Source organism: Camelus dromedarius, chromosome 3 (assembly GCF_036321535.1).
Source record: "Camelus dromedarius isolate mCamDro1 chromosome 3, mCamDro1.pat, whole genome shotgun sequence".
Classification (NCBI taxonomy): Eukaryota; Metazoa; Chordata; class Mammalia; order Artiodactyla; family Camelidae; genus Camelus; species Camelus dromedarius.
Genome location: NC_087438.1, coordinates 94182162 through 94194537, shown reverse-complemented (window position 1 = coordinate 94194537; position 12376 = coordinate 94182162). Strand labels below are relative to the sequence as shown.

Below are 12376 nucleotides of genomic sequence, written 5' to 3'. Positions count from 1 at the left end.
AGAAAGTGAAGACCCTGAATTAAGAGACATTTAGTGGTCTAAAGTTATGCAAGTGGTTCTGTTCTAAATTATCACTGTAAAATTTTGCCTTTTAAGTAACTGGTTTTTTTAATATTATGAAAGTGATGAAGATACAGTTTAGCACTCTTTATAAAACTTTTGGACTTCAAAGTAAGCCTGCAGCACCCACTTTGAAAAATGCTAGTTATGTGTTAGTTTCCTGTTTTCTCTTGAGTATTACAGGCAAGGTTTTCCATTCGCCTGCCTGTTATGTTAGAAAAGCCTAGACTCGCGTAGTCTCTGCCTGTGCGGGCCTCATACTGACTCTTCTATTTGTGCAAGAAGAAGCAGGGAGAAGTCAGCAAGGCAGCCAGTGCCGACAGCACGACTGAGGGCACGCCTGGCGATGGTTTCACCGTGCTCTCCACCAAGAGCCTCTTCCTCGGCCAGAAGGTAGGCAAATGCGTGGCCCTGGTCTGCTCGCAGGCCCTGGGACAGATCGGTACCTCTGTCAGCAGGAAGGCCCGCTCGGGGCCACTCCTGGCCTCGTGGGCATGGGTGGAGAGAGAGTGGGTGGCAGGGCTTTAGGACAGGCCTCAGGGCTGGCCAAGGCGGGGGTGCTGGGAGGAGATGGGCAGGCTGAAAGGGGAGACAGTGGTAAAGAAGAAGGACAGTGTTTCCTGTGGGGGGTCGGAACACCCCGGGCTTAGTCTGTGGAAGCAGCTGTGTATGTGGGATGACCTGGTCATCCTATAGCACTGGCCAGAAAAACAGCCAGAAATCAAAACCAGATCCTGGAAAAGGAAAGATCTGCAGGCAGCCCAGGTGTTCTGGTGGGCACCAAAGGTAGAGCCCTGATCCAAGGGGGCAGGATTGTTTCTAGACACAAAGCGGGTGCACTAAGCCATCCGAGGGCTCCTCAAGCCAATCGTCTGTTTGTTTTAACTGTGGGCAATATGTTTTCAGCCACCCCAGTGATGCAGCTTTGCCAGGACGCCATGGTTTTGTAACAGATGATTCACTTTTGTTGAAAATAAAAATGATGCAAAGGCTTGTAAGACCAGAGAATGAGAGTTAATTAGTATTTCTCTGTTAACACCAAAAAATGGGGTGGAGAGAGAGGGAATTTTCTGAATTTTTTTTTTTACCCTACATTAAAAAAAAAAAAAAGGCATGAATTTGACCTTCCATATAAGTTGTGCTTAGTTTGAATGGTTAACCACTTGGTTCTGAAGCTGCATCATTTTTAAAACTTCACTGTCAGTTTTCTTTTGCATCTCAGTGACGCAGTCCTCCTGCTCACCTCATCACAAGTGCTCCTTCCCCCCTCCCTCTTCCTGTCACTAATTGCAATCAGGCTCTCATGATGCAATTCCTGTGGTGGATTCTGTGTTCCAGCAAATAACCATTACAGTGTACATTTTATAACCATTATCTGTATTTTGTATGCATTTTTCAAAGGAAAAAAAATAAGCAGTACTAGTTGTCATCTTAAGGTCTGGGGCTTCAAAAGTTTTTGTTTAAAATATTTTTTGTTTATTTATAAAATTTCAGCTCAGCAGTGAAGGCAACCACTGGGTCTCTTTTCACACCCTTTAACATGTCCTTTGGGTAATAGGTGGAAAGTTAATGTGACCTGTCATCCAGATTGCTTTGGTTTGAACTAAAGTGTGAAAAGCCCCTGCGCAAATAGCAGTGTGACTTTGGGGCTAGTTTCAGTGTGCTTCAGGTCCCTAGTGCTGACCATCAGCCGGGACTTGGAAGCCTGTTCAGCAGGTAGAACAGTTCAGCCTCTGGGGCCACTCTCCCTCACTCCTCCCCCTGCCTCTCCCTTGGGTGCCCTGACCCTGGTCTCTCCCTTCCCTGTGTTCTTCTTGCTCTCTCCTGCCGGTTACCCCAAAACCAGCTTCCAGTCAGAACTCCTCACACCCCTTTGCTGGATGAACTCAAATATTTGCAGAATAGCAATACTCAGCCATGCAAATGTCCATGTATAAACGGAGATGCCCTTCTTACCCTTCTTGCCCTTGGGATCAGGCCTGCGTCTATATCTGCTGCACGTGAGCCCTGGAAGGGAGGCAACAAAGGCTGCAAACACATTTCTAGCTCCTCTGCACACCAAGCAGCACCATCTCCTCCTCCATTTGGGGACACCTAGTCTCAGGCCTCAGGACCAGGCACCTCAGGCAGGAAAGTACCAGAAAGTACAAATCTAGCTAATCCTGTACCCGACAGAGTTTGGGAAGAGGAGTCCAAAAAGCTGTAGAGAAGCACTGATACTCTGTAATAGTTTACAGGCGTGTTATCTAATATTATTTAGGAAATAGAGGAACATGGAAGAAATAGGCTTAACAGGGAAACTAGTGTGCCTGCTAGATATCTTGACTTTTGAAAGGAGAATCTGAGTGCTTGAAGCCCAGTGTAAAACAGTCAGCTATGAGAGAAGGAACTCCGTGCAGAACCAGAAAGAACACCTGCTTTCTTTCCTTTATCACACAGTCAAGTGTGATAGGTGGGACAGAACCCCAAAATACCCTGAGACTGCCTTTCCGGTAAATATACTTCCCAAGACGCACACATCCAGGATGAGCTACCCCCAATTCCAGCTTTGCAGACTGCCTTTAGCAGAGTAAACTGGGTCTCCCCAAATGTGGTGTCACAGAATAAAGCGGCAACTCAAGTCACCCTAGGCACCCTGTTAGGAACGCGTGTCCTAGCAGCCCTTTCGGGAACCCTGTGCCCCTTCAGCATGAGATGGAGTGTGTTCATAGCTGGGAGCATTATTTTGAAGCAGTACTTTCTGGCCCTTTATTCATTTTTACTGTCGGGTGAAAGTCATGGCATATAGTGCAAAGGGGGCAAAAGTGGTAAAACTGACATACAGGAATTTTTACACAAAGCGCATTTTAAAATGTCATTATTACAGACATTAATTTTGACTTGGATCTTAGGAAATGTTTCAAAAAGCATACTTGACAGTGATGACTGTATACTACCCTGTGTCTGTAAATCTTATTTTCCACCCGTGACAATGAAACCAATGCTAGAATAGTGCAAGCAAGCTGAGGTCAGAAAAAGTGATACTCTGCTTGCTACAGCCCTGTAAGGCTGGTTGCTAAGCTCCTGGCCGGAGAAGCCAGCCCAGGGCTTTGGAGCCTGGGGTCTAAGTGTTGTTGATGATGTATTTCACATACTGATGTCTCAGGAGTAATCACCCTCATTACTCTCTGATTTTACCCAGTGTTCACACACATTGTTGAATTGTTTTCAAAAGGAGAACAGTGATGTGAATCTGAACTGACTAAATGTTTTTCCTTTGTGGTTCAGTGGAGATTCCCAGCTTCTTTTCAGAGACTTAAAAAGTTTTATGTCCAAACAGAGTACTTCCAGTGTGCATTTCTGTAAATCTGTGTCAGTGGTAGTGGATGACGTAGGCTTCCCTGGAAGAATCAGTGTTATTAGAAGCAGTTTGGAAGGCAGTGTAGAGGGTGTGAGTGAGTCTCTGTGCCTCCCCAACTATCAGGATTGCAGTCGCAGTCCTACAGGCCGCGAGAGACAGGGGTAGGTTTCGTGGGTTTTCTCCCTCAGATCCAGATGCCCTCGTCCCAGGGGCTGGGAACAGGAAGGAGAGAGGGAGCGCTGGAAGCGGTAGTCAGGAGGAAAGGGCTGCTACCCGCTTCCACCCTGTGGCTGATGATTGGCTTCTGAGCCAGCTGAGGGTGCTCACGAAGCCATGCTCCCGGGTCTCCAGCAGTGCCCACGTGTGTCCTTATCTTTGTGTGGCACATTCTAGCCCGAAACCCACCAGATGCCATCGCCAGGCCTGAGGTCTCGGGGGGAATTTAGGCCAGGGATGCGTGCAGGCTGGGCAGAAAAGGAGCCCCTTCATCCCAGAGGCCAGGGCAGGAGTGGGCCCTGGAGCAGGCCCCAGGGAGCACATGGTTCTCCATGGGGACACAGAATCAGTTTTATGGAGAACCTCACCTTTCCATCCTCCTTAGTAGAAGTGGACTGTGGGGACAGGAAAAGACTTGCATTTTCTGTGGCAAGCACAGGGAAAGAAGACCGGTCAGTCTCCTTCCTTGTCCATGGTGGGGGAGTAAGAGATAACCACATTTTGACAGTGACAGGATGACTCAACATGTCAGTCAGATCATCTTTAATGATCACTTTTATTTCCTAAAATTGAATTTCTGATTATAAATTTTAAAAAAAATAGGATTCTTCTATTTCCTGTGCCAAATATGTCATATCAAGGCAGCCTGGATGTCCATCCAGTAGCTCCAAGCCATCAGCTCCTTCCTTATCATGGGCAAGCTGCCTCCTGACCTGCCCTCACTTGTGGGTGCCGCCCTCCCTTCCAGGATGGCCATGTTGGCTCTGAACCACCTCAGGTCCCAGCTAGGCCAAGGGCCCGGCTCCTGAGCTCTGGCCTTAGCAGTTAGCCCTGTTTTCAGGGAAGGGGTTTGTTGACTTCATCTCAGAGGTATGTCTGGATGTTTGACATTCAATTCCAGGTCTATTTGTGGGCTCATAGGAACCAAACCCTGTCTTAGGCACTGTATGGCCCTCAGGCAGGAGGCAACCCACTCTCTGTCTCCAAGGAGCTTTTTACCCTAATGAGTTCCATCAGGAGTGGACAACAAGGGTTAAGTGGCATAATCACTCGAGGGAAGACGGGGTAGTGTAGACATCAGAGGCTGGCTGCTGCAGAGCCCGCTAAGATGAGCATCACCAGGTCCCAGTGGTGGAAGAGCTCTTGAAGGACACTTGGCCCAGTCCCTTTCTCCCAACTCTACAGCCAAGTGGGGCCCCCTCTCTGCTCTGCCACTTGTAATACTCTGAGGTCACTCTCTCCAGTGGCCAGCAGTCTTCACAGATATTTTAAATTCCCCATGCTGTGGTTTAAAACTTAGTTTTCCATGTTTCCCAATGTTAAGATAAGGAAGTAGTCACCTTATTCAAATTCTGAAATCATTAATGACCTGCCTCCGTTCCAGAAAATCAGACTAAACTTGGCAATTTTCATAGTTCCCCAGAAACCCTGCTTTTCCAGCCCACAAATACCCCTGTGCTTCAGACAGCCATGTGCCCCTTTGGCTAAGAGGCCCAGGTGGATTTGACCCTGGGTGGGCTTGGAGGGGGCCTGGGACCTCCTAGGACTGGCATCTATCCCGGCCCTACCAGGCCTGTGTGTCCTCTGCACAGCGAGATCCTTTTCAGGCATGTGTGTACATGGCCTGTGTCCATCTTTCTGTCCAGGGGCATCTGTCTTTGTGTATGATCATTTCACTGTTGGCTGCTGCCCACCGGTCCAGCCTGCCCAAGCCAAGATATTGCCCATTTGTCTTTCCAAAGTGCCTGAAGCAATTTGTCCTCTCCTCTCCCCATTCTTCTCCCAAACACACAAATACACCTCCATCCCCGGCCCCTCCACTAAGCACATGCTTTATAGTCCTCTATATTTGTAGACTGTTTTGTGGCTCATCCCCTCATCCTGAGGACTTCGGCTGAGCCTGGCACACAGCAGAGTGTAGTTGGAAAGTCAGGACTCAGATGTGGGTGAGAATGAACCAGCACTTGGTTAGCTGGGGCTTCTCAGTGCTGGTAGCAGTGGCTCCCTGAAATGCAGTAGTGTATGCTTCCAAGAGCAGGGCTGCCTCTGGTAAGAGGGGAGGTGATGAGCCCAGAGTGAACTGGGGAATCTCCGAGGATCTTGAGTTCTCTTTGCAACCACTCCCTCGCTTCAGCAAGGCTGTGAAGTCCCACAGTGTCCCCAGAAAGCCCATTCCCCTAGAGAAGAGGAGTTCTCCCCAGGCAGAGTCTCAGTCTGCTGGGGTCTCCCCAGCCCAAGTTGAATCTGCATGGAAATAGCTGGGTTTCCACTGAGGCATTTCTGCATACAAATCCAGAAGCATCTATACAACTGGAAAAAAAAATAGTGTGGATTTTACAGATTTAAACATGTATGGCTTTTTTCTTTCTTAGCAGCCTTTTTTTTTTTTTAATGTTTCAAACTATCACTCAGTTTTCTTAAATTTTTTTTTGGGTGGGGAGGATTAGGTTTGTTTATTTATTTATTTATTTAATGACGGTATTGGGGATTGAACCCAGGACTTTGTGCATGCTAAGCACACACTCTGCCCCTGAACTATACCAGCACCCCCTAAACAAACCAAAAAAGAATCTCATAGATGTCTTAAAAGTGTTCTCATCCACAACACCAAGTGGAATGTTTCTTTCCCTTTTTTCTCCTTTTCCTTTCTACCCCAGCAACCTTCTGCTGCTTAATATAGTATGGGGTTTTATTTTTGGTAGGGATCAAGGAGTATTGGCTTAATGTGTTTTTATTGACAGCATTTGTTTGAGTACTTACTTGATACCGTAATCAAACCCTTTCCCCCATCCTGAACCCTGAACCTTCTTCTCTTGCCTTACCCTGAGCCCCCGTCTCTCTGGTGCATGCCCACCCACACCCCTTCTCCTGAGCATAGTCGTTAGCACCCTCGCCCTGATGCTGTCTCTTTTCTGAGCCTCTGTCCTGGCACCAGGGCCTGTACTTCTGAGAGTCTCACTGTGTGAGATCACCCAGTGGGCTTCCTTCAGCTTCCAGAATGTCGGTGGCCCCTGATCACCTGCATTGCTGGGAACTATACCCCAGAAAGCCCAAGTGGAGAGAGTTTGTGCCTCTTCTCTGTTCAAGCCCTCACTCACAGTGAGGCCTGCCACGCTTTGCCAAGGGACTAACCAGAGTCCTTCCTCGGCCATGAGACCAAATTTATTTCCACAACTTTTAGTCTAAGCAGATCCCTTTTGTGAGAATCTGCTGACTGCTTCTGGGAATCAGAAATGTGTTTATATTTCTGTTGCTTATAGAACGTCAGGTTTTTTTGTTTGATTTTGATTTCAACAAAATGTTTGGCCCTAGAAATTCAGTGACTTGCAGCTCAGTTGCCAAGAGCCTCTGGCCAAGTTTCTGCACACAGCCCTCTCCTGGGAGTGAGTGCCTGGACAAGGATGCCTGCCCTGCTGGGCCTGGTGGGTGCGATCAACTCCCCCAGCCAGGATTGCAGTCGGTCTTGGGCATCCTGTGGCTGCTTGGGCATTGCTCTCTGCTGCAGCTGTTAGAGATTTATGTTACTGAAGAACAAGCATCTCCACTGAGAGAGCATGAATGCTTAGCTGCAGGCACTTGTCCCTAAGGACAGGAAAGGGAAGAGTAGGACCCAGAATGCCCTGGGCAGCTAATTCTCCTTGCCTTTCTGACAGCCAATCTAGAACTTAGAATTCCTCTCAGATCGAGGGTTGTGATGGCCCCAGAATAACAGTGTGGAAGGGGAGTGGCTTTTCACAAAGACTCAGTTGATGGGGTACTCATAAAACTCACTCAAGGGAAATGCTCTACGCATTGGGCCTCAGAGTAGCCTCACCAACAAGGTGAACAGTTTAAAGGACACACTGTCTTGCTCAAGAACTGCTGTGTCTCTTCCTGGGTTTTGCCAGAACTTCAGCATTACATGACTAATAGGCACGTAAAATTAGATGTTACTAAGCAATAGACCATTCTTGCTCCTTGCCACCCCTGAGCAGGGCATGGGAGCCAGCCAGCCAGTAGTCACGGTGATGGGGACAGCCTGAAAGGCCCAGGGCCCCTTGGGAGGAGAAGGGCAGAGGTACTAGGGGTTTGCCCAAACCAGTGAGGACTTCTGCACCATCCCTGCTCAAAGAGGAGAACAGTTACACATGCCACCTCTCCCTACCCCAGCAGTGAGTGCTCCACTCTGGGTTCTGAGCTGTTGTACTGTGGCCTCCAGATCACAAGTTCTTTTAAAGGGAAGTGGATCCCCCAGTCTAATAGGTCTCATGCCTCCCTTTGGCCCCAAGCATCACTCAACAGGTTCTGGACCCTCAGCCTAGCTTGCTTCTTTTCAGCATCCCAATCAGCATTTGAGTCTTGTTTGAAATGGATTCATTTTAGCCAGTGACTCCCTCTTCCCTTCTGTGCCCAGTGCACCCGGAGTGTCCACTGCCCTTCTTTTATATCCCAAGGCTCACGGCTCTGTGACTTCCCGGCTGTCCTGTTATTTCCCACCTCATGCTTTTCTTTTCAGCTGAACCTTATTCACAGTGAAATCAGTAATTTAGCCGGCTTTGAGGTGGAGGCCATAATCAATCCTACCAATGCTGACATTGACCTTAAAGATGACCTAGGTAATTGGGGATGGGGTTTGGCACCATCAGCTGTCAGATGAAAAGTTATGGAACCCAGAATTTAGGCTCTTCATCTTCTAAAACTTCAGATGGTCAAACCAAAATCCCAAATGCGAGATTAGTGTTTGAGTATAGACACTGAATGTCTGCTAACTCCAGGCCGTTCAAATAGGAACAATCTGATAATGCTTCATTAAGTGCGATTGGCTACTTTCCCCTGGATTGTAAATCTGTTGCCATCTAAATTCTCTTCCATAATGATCATACTGACTGCTGGTTACTTGGGGGGGGGGATTTTTTAAAGATGTGTTCGGTATTTTTTTTTTTAAGAACTGAAAAATCTCAGGTAAATACAAAATGATAGTTTCTCCATTTAAGCCTTAATTAGAAATGACACTCACCAAAGCTTGAAAACGCTTGAGAAGGGAGACAAACTGCATTAATACCATGAAGCTCTCTTTAGTCCACCAGCAAATTGGTTTTCCCCAAATTTACCAGCTACTGTCACTTCAGCTGTTTCTACAGCTGAAAACAGTATATGACTTGAGTGCCACCTTCATGAATTATTTGGCTGAAATACGATACTAAAAAGGAGGGCAATATGAGTGCGTTCTTACGGAGGAAAACTGCCATGGCATCTCTCTGCTCAGGAGGGTGGGCAGTTCAGGACAAGCTGAGAGGTACCCCTCGGGTGTCCCGCTCCATGGCTTCACCTTTGCAGAGAGGAACTGTCAGCTCAGGGGCACAGTGAAGGCTCTTGTCCTCTGATCTGTTAGCCTTGCCAGGAGCAGCAGCTAGCAGATGCCTGCAAAGGCAGCCTCATGCCTGATGCTGACTGAGGTATGTTTTGTGTACCTTTAGCTTCCATCTTCGGCCACCTTTGTAAGATGGCGTATTTCCTTACTGGGAGAGGTGCTCGTTCCAGAGCCCAGACCCGACTCACACAAACTGGGTTCAGCAGTGGGCTGAGGACGTGAGAATTGGGACTCAAGCAGGCCTGGCTTGAACTTGTTTTCCAACTGCCTGAAACAGATACTTTCTTTAAAACAAAAACAAAAAAGCCCACCAACTAGAAAAAGCAAGCATCCTATCTATCCATAGTATATTTTATACGTAAAATTAAGATGGATTAGAATACGAGGTAGGCCTGAGAAAATATTTTTACACATTTGAGGTGGAAAAATAAAGGCAATCCTCTGTGTAACACCTACTGTTTACTCTGTTTTCAAGAGATGTCCCTTAAAGAGTAGACAAAATGATGAATGTCACAAGAAGAAAAATCAAACCCTGAAAGGTGACTGCTGCCGACAAAATGGAGAAACTTGTTGTTTTGGTTGGCCTGATGGTCCACATTTTTTAAAAACAGATGCCATGTTTTAATAGCCTTCTCAGTGGGGTGCCAGTCTTAGAGGCGTTTGCAAAGTGAAATGGGGCATTCGTTGTTTTGTTATTTCTTTTAACCTTTGGAAATGATCTCATGTGTGTGTTTCTCTTTTTTTGGACTTGCCATTCAAATGTTTAATTTAAACATGTCACATTTGATATTCCTCCTCCTCCTCCTCCTCCTCTCCTCACCCCCATCCACATGTGCGCACACTTCGTGGACTGATTGCCCTTTTGGCTCATATGTTGGAATCGACCAGGTAGGCCAGCCCTGCCATTGGGGCCTTAGTAAATGTGCCTGTGCGTGGGTCTCGGTCCAACACAGTTGATATACATTTGTTTACCTGTTATAGTTGCAAGTTGTACAGGCTGACATTGCCTCGATCGACAGTGATGCTGTCGTTCACCCGACAAACACTGACTTCTACACCGGTGGTGAAGTAGGTAATGCCTAGCCGGGTGCTGCCGAGTGTGTGTGTGCATGGTCAGTCGGCCGCCGCAGACAGCTTGATCCTTTGACAGCTATGCAGGGCTGCATTCATTTCACACTTCCAGCTGTCCTGACCTTCCCCAGGTCTCTCATCCCCGGGTTGTGAATGCGAGAATACAGCTAACTGTCAGCCAGGTTGCATCGTGCAGCTCACTAATGGGCACACTTCTGGTTTGGAAACTGGTTCCGCAACGTCATTTCTTCATTTGCTTCTTGAGGCACTGCTTTTGTGGAGACTGGGTTCACACATGATTTTAGCTGCGAGAGGGATACAGCCAAATTGGCTGAGTTGCATCCAAGACCATGTCTGTGCCCTCTGTGGACCTGGTACACAGGAGTGCCTGTGCCCAGATCTGTGTCAGAAGCACAGTTATTCCTGAAAATGGCCTTCAAGCCCCAGGCACACATGGGCGTGCTTTTAGAACAGTCTCCCATGCTCAGGGGTTCTCATTTTGATGTGGTGTCCTTAGACCACTCTTGAGAAACTTTCTACTAGACCCAGAAAATTCCTTCCTCTCCCTGGCAGCTGAAACACATTGTCAGTTGGCTTCTGGTGTTAAGGAGCTCAGGGTGGGATGAGGCAGAGAGAGCTTTTGGGGTGCCAGGTGCCAAGTCCTGTGGCTGCAGACTTGCTACACGAGCGTCAGATAGTGCCCAGCTTTAAGAATGTGTTGAGGAGCTTATATAATGAGGAGATAGCCGGGTGTGGTGGCAAAAAAGCACAGGTTTGGAACTCGGTAAAAGGATACTGAACCCTAATCTTAGCATTTACTGGTTATGGGCCTGGGCAAGTCACCTAATCTCAATGCCTTGGTTTCCCTGTACATAAAATAGTGGTAATAATGAGAATTATGTTAAATCATATAAGCAAAGCACCTTGTTTAGTGCCTGGCTCATGATTGGTGCTTACTGTTTGGTCTCGCTCTCTCATGTGCATATGTGACTTTTACAGTAGATGTGCTGATCCCAAGACCAGCATTCTGAGTATAGATTCAAACACCAGCTTCCAAAGAGAATGGATACATTTCTGGCAAGGGCAAAAGTGAAGTCATCTTGAAGGATGAGGCTGTTGGGATTTGCGTGAGTGTCCCGGACACTGGAAGTACAACAGCTTAGCAGTCCCGTCCAGCTAAGTTTAGATGTCCAGCTCTGTCCAGTGTCACTAACAAAGCCCACAGTCTGCCCCAGCCATTGTGATTTGGGCTAATTGCTCTCCTGGGCATTTTGGATTTTTGACATGGAGGGAAAGACAGACTGGACAGAGAGTCAGGATTCGCCAAGTCTGCTGGCCTAAGTGAAATCAGGCTGTAGGCAATTAAACTCCCCTTTCACAAGATTTTGGAGGAGTTTAAGAGCTCCTAAATCAGGCAGCTTAAGAGAAAGATAACTTCCTTTTTTAAACATGAAAACTTGATGGGAGGGAAGTACTTATTTGGAGGAAAAGAAACAAACAGCTAAGGGCTTATCTTTCTGCCAGGAGTGAGGCAGGCCTGGGTTCATCCCGCCATCCAGGACTTTGGGTCCTGAAATAGAAATTATGAAACTTCTTGGGCAAAAGCATCTCACCCAGTCCCAGGGAGAAAAAAAAAGGGCTGACCTGCAGTGGCTGTGGAGGTGTTTGTGCAGGATTAGCCATACCAGGAGGTAGAGCTGGAGGCTTTGAAGCCCGGAGGAGCCAGCTGGGATAACAGGCAGGGCAACTGTGCCCCCCCGGAAGAGCCCAGTCCTTCCTAAACTGTGAACAGAACTGGTCTCCTGGGAAAACTGACAGTGCTAGTGCTTCCCCTCTGACATGTTTTCCCCCAGCCCACTCGTATGCACAGGGTGGGCATATGTAAGGAACCCAGGCCTGAGAGCTTGGTCAGGGTCACAGGGCAGGTCCACACAACCTGACTGGCCTGGGAGGAAAGACTGTGCCAGGACCTGAACCCAGGTCTTCCAAAGAGCCCACCTCAGTGCTTTTTCTCAGAGAACCAGTCCAAACTAGTACTGAACCCAGCTCTCTTTTACAAGACCAAAACTGTGATCATCCGGATTCACACATGGTCTCAATTGGTTCCAGCTTCCACTTTGATGTGTGAGAGGGGAAAAGAGGAAGCGAGGATGTAATCACTCCACTTCTCATATTTGGTGTGAATTCCTGAGTCCCAAGACTGCTGGAAGAAGGAATGCGAGTGCAGGAATGCTTAGCCCCAGTGATTAACTTTTACCCATCAAAGTTCTTTCTAACAGTGAAATAGACCACAGGCTGAGCCTGACATGTGTCCAAGCCTAAATTTTCGCTTAGGCTGT

General features: G+C 47.6%; 1 protein-coding gene across 7 annotated transcripts in view; it reads left to right on the top strand.

The window, feature by feature from the left end:
* Positions 1–12376, top strand: part of LOC105090388 (core histone macro-H2A.1) — a 76644-nt gene that overhangs the window by 51220 nt on the left and 13048 nt on the right. Inside the window, exons 5-6 of one of the 7 annotated variants that reach the window (XM_031449068.2) lie at positions 343–453; positions 9948–10038. In XM_031449068.2, coding sequence (XP_031304928.1) covers positions 343–453; positions 9948–10038 — 202 coding nt within the window. Of the gene's footprint in view, positions 1–342; positions 454–8111; positions 8212–9947; positions 10039–12376 lie in introns of all 7 variants that reach the window. The other 6 variants (XM_031449069.2, XM_031449065.2, XM_031449067.2 and 3 more) reach the window with 6 other exon arrangements.